We start from the raw sequence: 14,596 nt of genomic DNA on the forward strand, positions 1-14,596 counted from the left end.
ATGAGAAGCATTGCTTTGGTTCAGATGGCTTCAGGCCTCCCAAAGGGTTGAAGCTAGAGGTTGTGAAAGCTTCGAAGAAATGGCCCTATGACATTGTTTAATCAAAGCCTGTGTGAGCAAATAATGGGTTATTGTAATGATGAGGAAATCACACCAGTGGTTAATAACCACTGTGTGATAAATGTTAGCAGCATTTGATTGAACACTGCGTGTGAGTTTTTACTGCATCACCTTGTGTGATGTTTGTTGAAGCAGCAGGCTGAGCAGTGGACAAGCTGCTGAAACCATAACAAAGGTTACCATATTGAAACCAGAGTTCTGTTAGCACAGATGATGCCCTCTACTGGACTCTGTGGGTAATACTACACCTCCAGTCACGTCGCCTAGCTGGCTTTCTTTATAAGCTAGGCCGCTGCAGCGCAGAAGTAGGGGGCCTCTACTCTCGGGAGGATAGATCCATGTCCTTGATGCCCTTAAACAAAGGAGGAATGATGCAGAGGTGAAGAGAAGATTGCCTAGTCTAGCTTCCTGTCCATCCATTCTGTTAATATACAACACCACTCCCTGTCAGGGGATGGGCATCCGATCTGCACCTAGGCACTCCAAGCAGAAGTTGTGAAAGTCTGTCCAGCTATGAGGCCAGGACACGACAGGCACTGACAGGGTCAAAGAAGTGGCGACTTCATCCTTGGAGGAAGCAGCTCAGGGTGCTGTTTCTGAACACATGCTTGTGATTTGAAAAGTATTACAGATAAAGTCCTGTAGTGTGTGAGATAGAACCTACTTTTGAGCTCCAGCTTTTGTGGCTTGTTTCTTATTCGTCATTTTCTTTTGACAGTTTCATAAAGGGTTAACCAGGTTATTTTGGTACTCTTACAACACTTGTGACCTTGCCTGTCGGTCACAAGTTAGAATGCCATGTGACAGTTGCTGTTCATCTCATCATCATCTTACTTCAAAGTGTCCTGTGGGCACCTGTACTGTTTTTCCATCTCAGCTTTTGGCCACGCTGACTTAAACTATGCTGCGCTGATTGCATTTCCATCATCAGTGTAGACGCACTGTGCCACGCCAAACCGTGCTGGAGATGGACCTTCTCTGAAGTAGGTCTAAAAGTACAAACACTCGCCCTCAAGTGAGTCATGGTGACAACTGCAGCCAACCTCTGAAGACCCCCCTTCTCCCCCTGAAACAAGCGTGTGTGCTGCGAGACTCCACTCACATCTGTCTGTGCAGGAGAACAGAGAGAGACATTTTTTTAAAGTGTCTATGTGTTCAGCGCTCAGTGCTTTTGTAGCCTCTAACTGAATCTCTGTGGTTTGGAGTTGAGTTTCTCTCCTGCGTCCTGTTTGTACTTAGATCTCTGCTTATGTGAAGTTGCTGCTGAAAACACAACATTTCCTTAATTTGCTGCTTCATAATAAAAGCTGTTACATAACAAAATATTTTATTGTGAGGAACCCATAGGAAATGAAATGTGATTCTCACTGAATTTGCAGAAATGTGTTTGCAGCAATAAGAACAAGTCTGATATGGCAGGGAGGAAAGAAAAAGCAGAAGCAGCCACAGTGAGATGGTAGATGAAGAGCTGCAGACAGCAGTCTCTTACTGCACCAATCAGCTCACCTCAAACCGGGCAATTTCTTTTACCTGCCTGCTGTGTGATGGAAAAACACATATAGAACCCCCCCCTTAAAAATAACATCAGACTTCAGCCTGCTGCTTTCAAACGTCATCACTGTAGGAAAGCCCTCATTGGCTAAAGACACACCTTCAAGCAGGTAGCCCTGTTAGAATGGAGACGCAAATCCATGCAGGGCTGGGCTGACGGGCAACACCGGACCAAGCCAAGCCAAGCCAGCCCATGACTGTCGAAAAGCCGCCCCGGTAGCATGATGTGTGCAAAAACAGTATCTTTACCAACAGCAGCGAAGTGCCTGTTAAGTGTCCTCTGCCTGTACTCTGTTTTCACCACAGGTTTTTCTTGGACATAGCATCTGACTCTCCACCCAGCGACTCTGTCAACCACAGTCTATCCTTCATCAGTGATGGCAACGTGCTGGCCCTCCACCGCCTGCTATGGAACAACCAGGAGAGGATTGGCCAGTACCTCTCCAGTAACAGGTCAGGATAGATGATCGATGAAGCACAAAAGTGTTGTGTTCTGCTGCTCAATAACATACTACTACATACTAATACTTCTTTACTACTTATCAGTTTTGTAAAATGATTTAATCTGATCTCATTTCCAGGGACCACAAGGCTGTAGGCAGGCGACCTTTTGACAAGATGGCCACCCTGCTGGCATATCTGGGACCTCCTGAGCACAAACCCGTGGCTGACACTCACTGGTCCAGTCTCAACCTGACCAGCTCCAAGTTTGAGGAGTTCATGACCAGGTAGCATTCCTGCCAGGCTGTAACACAAGCAGTGGTCATGCCATTCATAACATGATATAGTTAGAACATGTCATGGATGGGATGGCTCATGTATCGCTGATTATCAGCTCTAACGCTCAGCCGTCTCAGCCATGATGACTTCCTTTGATTGGAATGTAGTTGTGTGCACTTTTTGAATCTTACCGCACTATTGCTTCACTAGCTGCTTAAAGGGTTGTGGATGTGGTTCATTATTTTTCACTCAGTACGTTTAATAATCTTAGAAAAAGCTGAAATATTGTGTTATCTTTGACTATAACCGGACTTTTAAAATACATGTAAACATGTTAGTTCCACTGAAATGGTTTTAAATCAAATTTCTCAATGTTGAACTAACACACCTAGATAATGCAGTTGGGGGTTAATTTACTCTTTCATGTACCTCAACCAGACCTGAACTGGTCTAGGCATTCTGCACATGCTCTTAGTCCCCACGCGGGGCTTTGACCCGGAAGTCGAACTGCATAAATTCATAGATGATATATGGGAAAAACAAAAGAAGAAGGAGGGAAGAAAACAAAACAAGACAAAGATAAAAAGTAATAGAGTATGTATGAAGTGTACAACATGGAAAAGTTATCCGTGTTGTCACTGTTTTACATGCAACCCGTTTTCTGCTTGCTAACTTGTTTGGTGTGTGACCTAAGAGGTCAACAGGAAGAAGGTCCAATAGCAGCTAGCTGAAAGGGGGCATATCTGCACCCACCATGTTGGAGTGAGACATACGTCATCAATAAGTGGATTCTTCCCCCCGGTCCGGTGCTTGAGTACTGGGACAAGAACAATAATCCAATTGAATTTCCTAATCAAGCTATAACTGTAGCTCCACTTGACTGTGCATGGAAACATACTGATTGTTTCCATTTTGCTTGGACCAGTTAACTAATCCAAAATCAATATGGGATAGTTTTCTGTAGCCTTATGTATCAAACTTCATCACTCTTTGCGATCAAGAAAAAATTGCTGACTGTGCATCTTACTCACGCAGTGGCTCTCCCTGTTACACTGTTGTATGTGTTTATTTGGACATATGTATTTGGTTTATTACTCGGGGACAGTGTATCTTGACAAACATTACTGTAAATATGCCAGAATTAGCCAAGTAGTCTGCTTTTCCTCTGTAGCCCCTGACCACGTGTCAACTTGGCAGCCTAAGATCAAGAGCTAGGTTAAAAACCAATCATCATGGTGTAAAACACACAGAGCTACTGCTGTTGCTTTAGCTGTCTGCAAACACTGGCTTCCTGGGCTGCTTCCTCTTTTGTTTCCTTCAAGCAGCAACCACCACAACTCCATGCTGAAGTTAATGTCAAGGTGCTTTTGTAGCTGCTGTTTTTCTGCTGATCACTCCTCTTTTTACAGAGACACTTCCCTCCATCAGTCTTTGTGAAAAGCATACTGAATATTTAAAGCGAGATTGATATCAGCATCTGAAAACTAAAGATGGAGCACTGTTTTTAGTATTTAGGTTACTTTCTGAGAGGTTCTGTAAAAATTTGTTTGCGATTAACAATTAGTTATGAATGCCCTTGAGCAAGGCACTGGCTTAAGAATTGGAGTTGCTGGCTGAGAGTAGCGTGCACTGCTCTGGAATACATGTTTCCTTGCTCTAAAGGGGTAGGGTCAGTCAAACGCTGTCCCGTTGGGATTTAAAATGTGAATTAATAATAAAAAATATAATTTAAAATATAATAGAATATTCTTATCAAATAAATCCTGATGCTTGATAACCCAGTGAAACAAATGAAGGTGAGACTGAACCTGGCTCGGTTTGTTCTGTAGGCACCAGGTCCATGAGAAGGAGGAGTTCAAAGCCTTGAAGACCCTCAACATCTTCTACCAGGCGGGAACCTCCAAGACCGGCAACCCAGTCTTCTACTACGTGGCCCGCAGGTAGGACCTGGCTGTTCATCCCTCTTCTTTCCTTATTTCCAGCTTAATGCCCGGTGCTTTTGAGCTTTTTCATGGTACAAAGTAGTTGTTTAATCATATTTATGCATTTTGCTCAAAGGTTTAATAACGGGGGTTTTAACATATCTAAACACTTATTTCTGAGTAACATGGCAGCATGGTGTAATAATTGGTGTGTTAATTCCTAGAGTACAGCAAAGAAAGTGTGGGCTTTCGATTGGTTTTGGTTTAGCAGATATTGATCCTTTCAAATATACCCGGATCGGCCCTGATACTGATCCATCTCTACTTTCAACCATGCCACACAGTCATCATAAACTGTTGACTTTCCTTTACTGTCATGGAGATGCATCTGTTATTATCTGACTGATCAACTTGAGTTTAAAGTCTAATGGTAAGGAGTTCTGATTCTCCTTTCTACCAGTTTGGATTTTGGAAAGCCTTTGAACAATCTGTCCATGAACTGCAAGTTTAAAAACACATATTTGGGAATGAGCGCTGGGTCGGTCTTTATTGAGATTTTCTGAAAGGCAAATCACTTGGTACATGACTGAGCAATTGCCAACCAGTAATGTTATTCTGGTGTTTTAATTTTGAGGAAAGTTTGAACGAGATGAACAAAGTGTTTGTGAAGTCATCAGTCCAACACAGTGTTTGCATGGATGCCATTTGATCATTGCAGATTGTAGGAAAATGATGATTGAGCTTGTTTGTTTGTCGGCCCACAGTGCTGCCGCTGTGTTTAGTTCAGTCTAGTGAATCCCTCAGAAACTGGTGAATTGTGGCTTCTATATGACACAAACACTCCTGAAGTCTTGTGACTTGGACTTTAGACTTTTGTGTGGTCACTCAGGATCCTGATTTCTGGCTCATTTTCAGCATGCAGATAGCACTCCTCATCAGGATTTGTAAGTGAGGTGTAACAGAGTGCTGAATGCATTGACAGCTCACTTTTGATGGACTGTTCCATGGCCTTAATGCACAAAAAAGCAGCACCAACATTGTGATTAATAAACAGAGTCACAGCTTACTAAATTCAGGTATTTGAGCTCTTAATTTTTTTTTGGATACAGAGCAGTTCTTGCCTTCACTGAAATTTTGAAGGGCTGCCTCTTTTTAATCAATAAGTTTCCTCAGCACACAGGAACACCTATAATCATTACATTTATTCCTATTTGAATTATTTCATTTAACTAGCCCTTTATTGGTCACTGTTTATGCCTCTGCAACAGCTGTGGCAGGAGGCATCATGTTTTTAGGTTGTCTGCCTGTCCCTCAGTCCAGCCATGCCATTCTCATGAGTGCAATATCAAGGTAATGCCTTAAGGGATTTTTATTACATCTGGCATCAACAACCAGTTGGACTCAATGATGAACTTATTTCATTTTAGTGGTGTAAGGTCATTGTAACCTCACAGAACTCCTTTTTTGTCCATAAGTCGAGAATTCTTACACTCTTCCAGATTATGATCAATTTTCCAGAAATTGTGAACTAATGACATCTTATAGCCAAAAGATCAAAGGTCAACTTGACTGTGACATCATAATGTTTTCTGACCATTCTTCAGCACCATATCTCAGGAAATGAAGGAGAGATATTTGGTCAGATGCTGAGTTGGTGATGCTAATCTAACCCTGACACTGTGCTGATATATATTTTGCTGATAATAAGTTTCAGGTGATTGTTGTTGCACCGTGCCACGAAGCTCTCTATCACTCCTCTGTAAAATGGTCTCTAAGTGAAGACAGCAGGTTTCCTACTGCAAGTTATTCACTAAAATCATACATGTCTGAACAGTGATAACTTCCATTTAGCAAAAAAGTACACTTAATAGCTTTTATTAAATTCCTTCAAAGTCTTTATTACATATATGAGTCTGGACAGACATGGATGTAAACTGCAACTTGACTGGTCGGTGTAGGTATACAACCACAAGGTGGCAATTCTAGTTTCCTATATTGTTTTGTAGACTTCCTCAGACTCCTCACTACTTAGTGACAGATTGCCAACAGAGACTATTGAATGTTATGTAATGTGTATTGTCCATCCTGTTTTGAATGGCTCAGCAAGACCAAATAGCACAAGCATCACTATTCTGAAGAAAGCACAGAGCGCAGCAGTCTATCACTGTGTAGGCAATATACTGAGAGTTGAGAACTGACAGCAGCTCTCTAGTTGAACCATGTATTCTGATATTTAGAGTAGTTTTATCATATAGGTTTATACAGTTCATGTGTGTATGCCTTTGAGAGACATTGTCATGTTGTACACGTTGAGCTATTTGAAAACATGATACATTTGATGATAGGGGGAGATGTCAGTAACAGTCGCAACAGTTTTTACAGGAGAAATGTAAATGGGGGAGCTAAGTGGATTTACTGGGTCATACATTCACAGTCCAAAACAATCTGTTAGGTAGTGTAACTTGTATCCAGTCAAGGTGGCTCACAAGGTGTTGAATGCTGTAGTCATGACTAAAACAGTCAGGGGTACAGTTTGAGTCCCGATGAGGAGTCCGTGACACTTGTTCCTTGAGTTAGCGACTTTGGGCTTCCTGCTTGAAGACTGTGGGCTTGCTGTTGTGCTTGTGTGTGTTGAGAGACTGTCGAAACTTGTAGGAGATGTCCAGACAAAGCGCAGGAGGTCCACAGATTCATTCAACCCTCTTTTGTCCTGATATATTCCTGTCTCAAAAAGTGCCGATTTCACCTGGTAACTAGACGTGATCTCTGCAGTCCTTGCAGGTGATGGACCGTCATGCTCTTCACCTCTGCTGTTTACCCACAGAGGTGGCTCTGTGAACAGCGCAGAGTGCCACTCCCGCCCAGGTGTTGCCCGATGGGTTTGCCCACATATAGGTCTCGTATGGCAGGGGCAGCCTAAGATGGTTGCACGGGTCTGCTCAGCCCATGTCAGGAGCTTTGTTATGTTTTCTTCTTCTTCACAAGCCCAGGGGTTATCGCCCAGAGTCATCACCTCCAGCCCCATCAGACAGTCAAATATCCCCTCAGACAACCAGGAGAAGCGGTTAGCATGCAGATAGAATTTAGCCAGCCTTGGCAGCCGGTCCAACGATCCAGGCAGGATCTGCATCAGATAGTTATGTGACAAATCAATGCTCTCCAAGTTGTGCGGCATATTTGTGGGCACAGTCCAAAACCTGTTGTGACTGAGGTTGAGAGCTTGGAGACTTGGAAGCGTGTTGTTGATGAAGACCACTCTCTCCAGCTCGTTGTCCGACAGGTCCAGTACTTTCAGGTTCCAGTGATAAGCTGTGTCATTTTTGTCCAGCAAGCGTAAATGATTCCCTGCCACTCGCATGTCCCACAGCGACCGTGGCAAGGCAGGAGGCAGAGTCTCCAGGCGGTTGTAGGACAAGTCCAGGGTTCGCAGGTGGACATAGTGGGTCAGCTGGTTTTCCAGACCCTGCAAGCTGTCAGAAGAGTGAAATATAAATAAATGTATATATATATATATGTGTGTGTGTGTGTGTGTGTGTGTGTGTGTGTGTGTGTGTGTGTGTGTATGTGTGTGTGTTTGTGTTATTATTCTGTATTTATATTTTTATTCTGTTTTTGTTGTTTTTCTGATCCTGTTGTCCTACATAAATGATGTATGGAAATATTAATTCAACTTTTTCTGAACAGTGGCCGCTATGGTCATGAATGCAAATAACAGTATAATGGGAAATGCTAAAACCTAGCCTAACGATGAATTTCTACACATGGACTCTGCGATGTCAGTGCGTCCCTGCTGCAGTAGTTATTTACCAGCTGCTTTGCACTGCAAGTGTGAAAGCAGTGGATGTGGTGGTGTCTGATGGAGTCATGTCAGCAGCTCAGACAGATTATTATGTCAGATAGCTTTGTTTCTAACAGTCAGTTTCTGTACACTGCAACCTTCAGAGCACCATGGTATTATTCAGAGTCAACATAGCTAGGTGCAAGCAGTCACAAGGTAGTGTTGATCAAAATAAGCAGAAAAAGAACTACAAATGTCCCTGAAGTCGTTAGAAGGGGGACAAGGACAGACTGCCAATTAACTGACTGTTGGTGCGTGTAATCATGAAAAGTTTTGTCGGTTCTACCATTCACACACTGACTATATATTTCTTCAGCCTAGCCCTTTCCCTAGCCTTTTTAAAGAAACACAGGTTTATCCCAGCACCCTCTGTTACCTCTTTCATGCACAGGCAGCCAGTGTTACTTACAGAGCAGGCCTGTCACCAGAGTGACATAGCAGAACTGCAGCTGCTTACCTATTAAAAGAGAGGTTGAGAAAGCGGATGTTGTGCTGCAGACCAGGCGGCAGCTTGGTTAGGCCTCGTGAGGAGCAGTCCACCACACGGTGTCCGCGGCTGCAGGAGCACACAGTGGGGCAGATAGACAGCACCCAGCCCCCGAGCAGCCCACACAGCAGCAGGAGGAGCAGGCAGAGCAGAGAGGCAGAGCTGACGGGCATGCTCAGAGCTCTGCAGGAGGAGAGAGATTTGTCAGGGAGGATAGAAGGACAGGCGTCATGTATTGTGGTAGAAAAAGACAACCATAGAAACTAGATGGAAAGTTAAGGTCTTGCACTGTTTTGTGTGTCATGGACTTGATTTTCCAAGTGTATTATGGTAGATCAGTTTGTGTATAGCCTGCCATACTCATATTCCTCTATTCCAGCATTCCAGCTTGTAGCTCTGCCAGTGGGACTGGAGCTGGCTGTGCTGCAGTGAGACTCAGTTCATTCAGGGCATCACAGTAACTGTGTGTCCACAGCTGCAGATGGTGTTCGGCTCCAAAAAGGTCCATGTGAGTCTGTGTTTTCACAGACAGGACTGTGGGAGGTGGTAACACCCTTCAAATGTGTTCCAGAAACATCCTCATGCCACTGCATTATTTGGTTGATAATGGCAGCTGATGCTCTGCTGTGCCATCACTACAATCCTCTGTGTTTGTTTGAATGCTATAATATTACTACTTTAAATCTCTCCATGCAATACTGAGAGGAGAAATCTGCAAAGTGACAGAGCAGGGAGTATTTTCCTCATGAGCCAGCACAACATTGCATCGTATCTTACTGCGTTATGATTCCGAATGAAATGCTCCTGTGTATGTGGGTCATACATTTCTCCTTATCGTCCCATTTCAGATCACTCACCTCATCCTTTCTAGTGTTGCTCTGTCATCTCTCCTTTTCTCCCGTCGTCTCCCTCCTGCAGTTTTTTTTTACCTTTGTGCTTTATTGGTTGCGGTTGGAAGGTACTGGTCTCAACCTTTTTTCTCAGGCTGCAATGGAAGTCGTGGCGTGGCACTAAACATGCTGGCTGCAAGCGCTGGCCGCCATCCTGCTCGCCGCTCTGCAGGCTCCCGATGCAGTTGGAGGTTTGGGTTAGGAGAAGGAGAGATGCATAGAGGGGAGGGAGGGTGAGAGACAGAGAGAATTGCAGCACTGAGCCGGCCAGCTCTGCTGCTGATGAGGCAAGCAAGGGCTGGAAGTGAGTGAGTGTGTGTGTGTGTGTGTGTGTGTGTGTGTGTGTGTGTGTGTGTGTGTGTGTGTGTGTGTGTGTGTGTGTGTGTGTGTGTGTGTGCGCGCGCGCTGACAATGGCATGGTTCACAGCAGCAGCTTTCTCTCATGCACACACATTCTTATAAACACTTAATTTTCTGACAAAATAATATCCGCTCCTTTTAGCAGCTTTTACGGCACATGTATTGTTTGGGTTCGGTCTCTCAGCTTCCATCAGCAGCCCTAATCTCCACTATTCCCTGGAGTAAAACAGCCACTGTGGATTCTTTCATAATTCCCATGTATAGAATGATCGTATGAAAAGAATGTGACTGTGTGAAAGGGGTCTCTTGGAGTGATGAACCCACAGAAAAAATTCACCAAAATGTGCAGATCTTAATAGTGAGTTTGGGCTCATTGTTCTGCTGTCTTGCCCACAACTTTAGTGTTTTGGTCACTCTCGGTGGTCTCATCGCACTATTATTGCTGCAGCAGGCAGCTGTTTTCTCTAAAAAGCCACTACCTGCTCAGAAGCAAACAGCAGACAGACACAGTTAGACCAGCAGCGTGCTGCAGCTAAAGACAAAGATATATTAGACAGGGCGACAGCTAAAACAAGCCTGATTGAAGAGCATCCTTTCCACTTAAATAAATGAATGTTGTTGTGATACTATGTGAATGCCAAAAAATGTGATCATTACAATTATTGTAGGGCCATCATACAGCTAAACACTGAAAGCAGTCAATGTTACTCTTGCATCTAATGCAATGTGATAAAATAATGAAAAACACTATCATAGGTTTCCAAATTAAAACGAAAACTAACTTCAGTTGAGACCTACAGTTTGAGATATGTTGTTACTGGATTACACATTACCAAATCAGTGCTGACTGATTAAAACAAACACATGATGGCACTCTAGCATGCAGGTAGCACATGGTTGTAGCAGTGTTCTGGCTCTTGGCCATGCTAACGGGGGAATCAGAGGGCCAGTTCATGTGTGAGATTGCTGCATTTGTCAGTATAATGACTATTAAAGGGATATTTCAGTTTTTTTGAAGAGGGGACATAGACAGTATATTACCCACAGGACTTTTTTTAGGTGGCTAAAATGCATTTTGTTGCTGACCCCTCCACGGCAGTACATAGTGTAGCATCTGTATCAGACTCCAGTTTGTAATATACTCTCTGTGGGTAAGTACCCCAAACGAACCCTCTTCAAAAAATCCAAACTATCCCTTTAAGTATTATTATCATTTAGGTTGAGCTAAAATAGTTAAATACTGTAAACGTGATTGCTGTGAAGTCAGCATGTCAGGCTTGCCAGGTTTGAATAGTTATAAATTCATTTGAAGCAACCAGCTAATGTACAGCTGTTGGATTTATTGGTATGTAAAAGTAGGTGTGCTTTTTATTTTACATTCAAAACCACAACCACTCAGAGACGTGACAGAGCTTTCACCAGGCTTTTTAACAGTCACAATTCTCTATTCTCTTCAGATACAATAAAAGAAAGTCAGATATACAAAATACATAATTACAGAAATTTGAGCAAAAGCTTCATGATCAAGATAATTACCAACTTGCAAAGGAACAAAAAGACTTAACACCTCGATTAAATACATCTACATACTCTTCTCTCGCAGCCTAGAAATGACACATTATGAAAACCACATAACCACATGGAATAGTGCAGTCAACATATGAAACCATTAACCCATAACCCACTGTGGCAGTAAGCAGTACGCCCTCCTACACTACACATCTAGCCCTTTCTAACGTGTCTTTAATAGAAATGAAACGTAGAAGTACTAAGTTAACTGAACTCACGGCCTAAGCTGCACAAATAGTAATGCCGGAAATTCATTAAGAATGCTTAACAAGTTCCTGGTTCCCTACCTGGATCCTGATACACACCATGCTCTAATGTTCCACCCAGTGTCACTGAGATTTGTAATTAGTGTCTCAGATATCTTGCTAACAAATAGGCTTATGTCATCATATGTCTGAAGGCCAATAAAAGAAAATCCAGTGAATCCACATGTAAAAGCCTTGCAGTTCGATACATTTCATTTTGTGTTGTTCATTTGTGTTTGACTATCTTACACAGCCTCATGTGAGTAGTCTTCTTCTGTTTCCCATATAAAGACGCTGACAGTCTGCAGTAGGTGCAGCTGAGAGCTGAAAAGTGCCAAGCCTGGGGAAAATGGGGCGTGTGGCTGACAGTCTGACAGTGGTGCCCACACTCCCACTGGCACACCATGAGTGGCAAAACTCCCTTGTGAGCGGACATCGTATAAAGCCACTTTTTAGACTCATTGCACAAGCTTCACAAAACACATTCAGTTATGACTAATCTGAAAATCACATGTTGAGAAATTTGCTCTTGAGAAATGTTTTGAAAGTTTTGAAACCTGATATATAAACTATAGAGGGTTGTATCAGTGCCAAAGGTATGTATTGAATCTTTTTACTTGTCAACTGCACATGTTACATTACTCTACAGACAGCAATCAGTGAGACTTACGAATATGTTTCATTTTCAATTGGACTGACTTTTATGTCAGATGAAACATTATTCTGGACTTTTTTGTTTTGTAATCTTCTGTGTTAATATTATACTGCTTTGCTGTAATGCCTTTAAGTTTTTAAAATTTTGCAGTAGTACCCTGGATAAACATGACTTTTCTCTTGTCATATTTTCTTTAAACAATGGCAAGTTAGTTTCCTGTGTTCTCAATCATATTTACTGCTGCCTAGAAACTACTCACTCTTTTTTGAAGTCACTGAGACAGAGTTTTCAATGGTATCTGGATCATCTCCAGTGTTTTTCATTTCCAGGACAACTACAGCAGTCCCATTGCTGACTTGTTCATCATTTCCATCCTCCTCTTGGCCAAATGTACTCCCTTGATGTTTAGCTCCAAATGTAGTACCTGGTGTCATGTCCTCTAACTGTTCATCTGTTTCTGGGAGCAAGGACAACCTTTTTGTTAGCCTCTGAGGCAGGAAGCTAGAGAGAGAAATTCGGTTGGATGACCTCCGTGTTACCTGGACGTTGTCAGCTCCAGCCTCAAGAAACGGTGAGGGACCTGCCCAGTCTGTAGTGGTAATCTGATGCTTCTGAAGCTTCCTTTTCTTGATGTAGATGAGTAGGAATCCAACCATCATCAGTACCAGGGCTCCACCTATCAGCCCTGCCACTACCTTACTGTGGTCTGTGCTTTTATTGGACTTTGCATTATTTTCAGGGGGATCTTGTCTTTTCTTTGCTTTGGTGATGTGGATGAATGGTGTCTTTGTCATAGCCACTGAAGTTTTGTATGAACCTGCAGACTGCGTTGCATCACCTAGCGTGACGTGTCCTGAACTTGTAGAGTTGTTTTCAGCAGGCTTGGCAAATGTGGTTTTAGTAGAGATGAGGTTTGTCGACTGTGTTGGACGTGCAGATAGACGGGTAACTTTATTACTGGTGAACTGGCTTTGAGCGGAGCTGCTGAGCGTTAGTGGTACCCTTGTAGTTGTGGTTGGGATGCTCACATGACTGGTAGCAGTTGCTACTCCTGATGATGTGCCTTTGATTTGTACTGTTGTGGGCCTCATCTCTACTGTTGAGCCGTCCAACTGAGCAGATGTGGAATTGGTTGGAGTTGCTGCTGTTTGAATACCTGGGAAGACTGTCTTCAAAGAAGTTGTCCAAGTTGTTTGCAGTGAAGGTTTAGTGCTGGATTTTGTAGCTAGTTCCTCCGTTGGATTTACATATGCTTTGATAGACTGTGTGATGGTAGGATCTGAGACCGCTGAGAGTGGGTTTGAGCTGGACATCTCTTGTGTTGTCAGCTGGTCATGGGTGAACTTATTTCGTGTTACCTGAGTTCCTGTTATGGCATTATTGAAGTTGTTGTTGTGGCCAGATGTCACTGTGCTGCTTGCTGTCAGTAGTGGCAGCCATATGAACACTAGGCTTACAAAGTGGAAGGTCATTGTATCCCTCAGTCTTCAGGCTGGCTGCTGTGTTCTTGTAGCTAGAACAGAGGAAGTTAATTTCCTTAGAGATGCAGAGCATATCATCTAAAGCAATATGGTGTTATGAAATGCTGTTGCATCATTTCCTCAAAATGCAACTTCGTTTTTATCAATTCTCAATCTTGAATTCAGTTGTGATTATCACCATTAAATATTGGCAGTGACACTGTTTTCACTCCACTTAATATATACAAGTTGTCTGTAAATAGATTTGCCATCTTTCGCTCAGTCGCAGTACATTTTTGTGTGGTCCCAAATTTTAGCTGCAGCATCAATCAAAGCATTCAAGATATTAGGCGGTCCTAAAGCTCCATTAATAATTTAAATGATTAAAATGTACTTACCAGTGACTTAACGTAAATAACCTCCGTCACCCGTCAGCTGTGTTGTTCCAGGATGTGTGAAAAGTTGAATAGTTATGGGATATTTTGATATTGCTTGTCTGGCAGCGTGTCCCTTGGAGGAACTAGGGGCATAGAAGACTTCTCTCTGCTGAAATGTTGACTCGGTCTTGCCTCACTTACAGGAAGTGTGACATGTGAAACTGATGACAATCCCCTGCATTTTCAATCTGCTGTGTTAAACATAGTAGTTCTTGTTTCACACCAAAGCCTTACTGTGGTAAGGTGTTAAACACTGAACTGTGCAGAACTACACTGAATTAACATTTGTAGAAATCCAGTCTTCCAGCACATTGACTTTAATGAGCTCCAGGGCAAAGATAT

At 42.9% G+C, this 14,596-nt stretch overlaps 3 protein-coding genes across 5 annotated transcripts in view; 1 reads left to right on the forward strand and 2 right to left on the reverse strand.

Moving 5' to 3' along the window:
- The window catches only part of nf1a (neurofibromin 1a), a 96,793-nt gene that overhangs the window by 52,646 nt on the left and 29,551 nt on the right, over nt 1-14,596 (forward strand). For all 3 annotated transcript variants that reach the window (XM_088079368.1, XM_088079370.1, XM_088079369.1), the window contains 3 exons: nt 1,978-2,124; nt 2,253-2,399; nt 4,221-4,331. In XM_088079368.1, coding sequence (XP_087935494.1) covers nt 1,978-2,124; nt 2,253-2,399; nt 4,221-4,331 — 405 coding nt within the window. The remainder of the gene's footprint in view (nt 1-1,977; nt 2,125-2,252; nt 2,400-4,220; nt 4,332-14,596) is intronic.
- On the reverse strand, nt 6,205-9,799 carry LOC121942971 (oligodendrocyte-myelin glycoprotein). Its single transcript, XM_088079372.1, has 3 exons — nt 9,496-9,799; nt 8,609-8,821; nt 6,205-7,783 (listed from the first exon to the last, which is right to left on the reverse strand). The coding sequence occupies exons 1-3, from the start codon at nt 9,498-9,500 to the stop codon at nt 6,796-6,798; spliced, it is 1,206 nt and encodes a 401-aa protein (XP_087935498.1). The 5' UTR covers nt 9,501-9,799; the 3' UTR covers nt 6,205-6,795.
- evi2b (ecotropic viral integration site 2B) lies at nt 11,209-14,375 on the reverse strand. The gene is made up of 2 exons (XM_042486300.2): nt 14,216-14,375; nt 11,209-13,870 (listed from the first exon to the last, which is right to left on the reverse strand). Exon 2 carries the CDS (start codon nt 13,827-13,829, stop codon nt 12,609-12,611), a length of 1,221 nt encoding a protein of 406 aa, XP_042342234.2. The 5' UTR covers nt 13,830-13,870; nt 14,216-14,375; the 3' UTR covers nt 11,209-12,608.

Source organism: Plectropomus leopardus, chromosome 6 (assembly GCF_026936395.1).
Source record: "Plectropomus leopardus strain MGB_pleo_1.0 chromosome 6, ASM2693639v1, whole genome shotgun sequence".
Lineage (NCBI taxonomy): Eukaryota > Metazoa > Chordata > Actinopteri > Perciformes > Serranidae > Plectropomus > Plectropomus leopardus.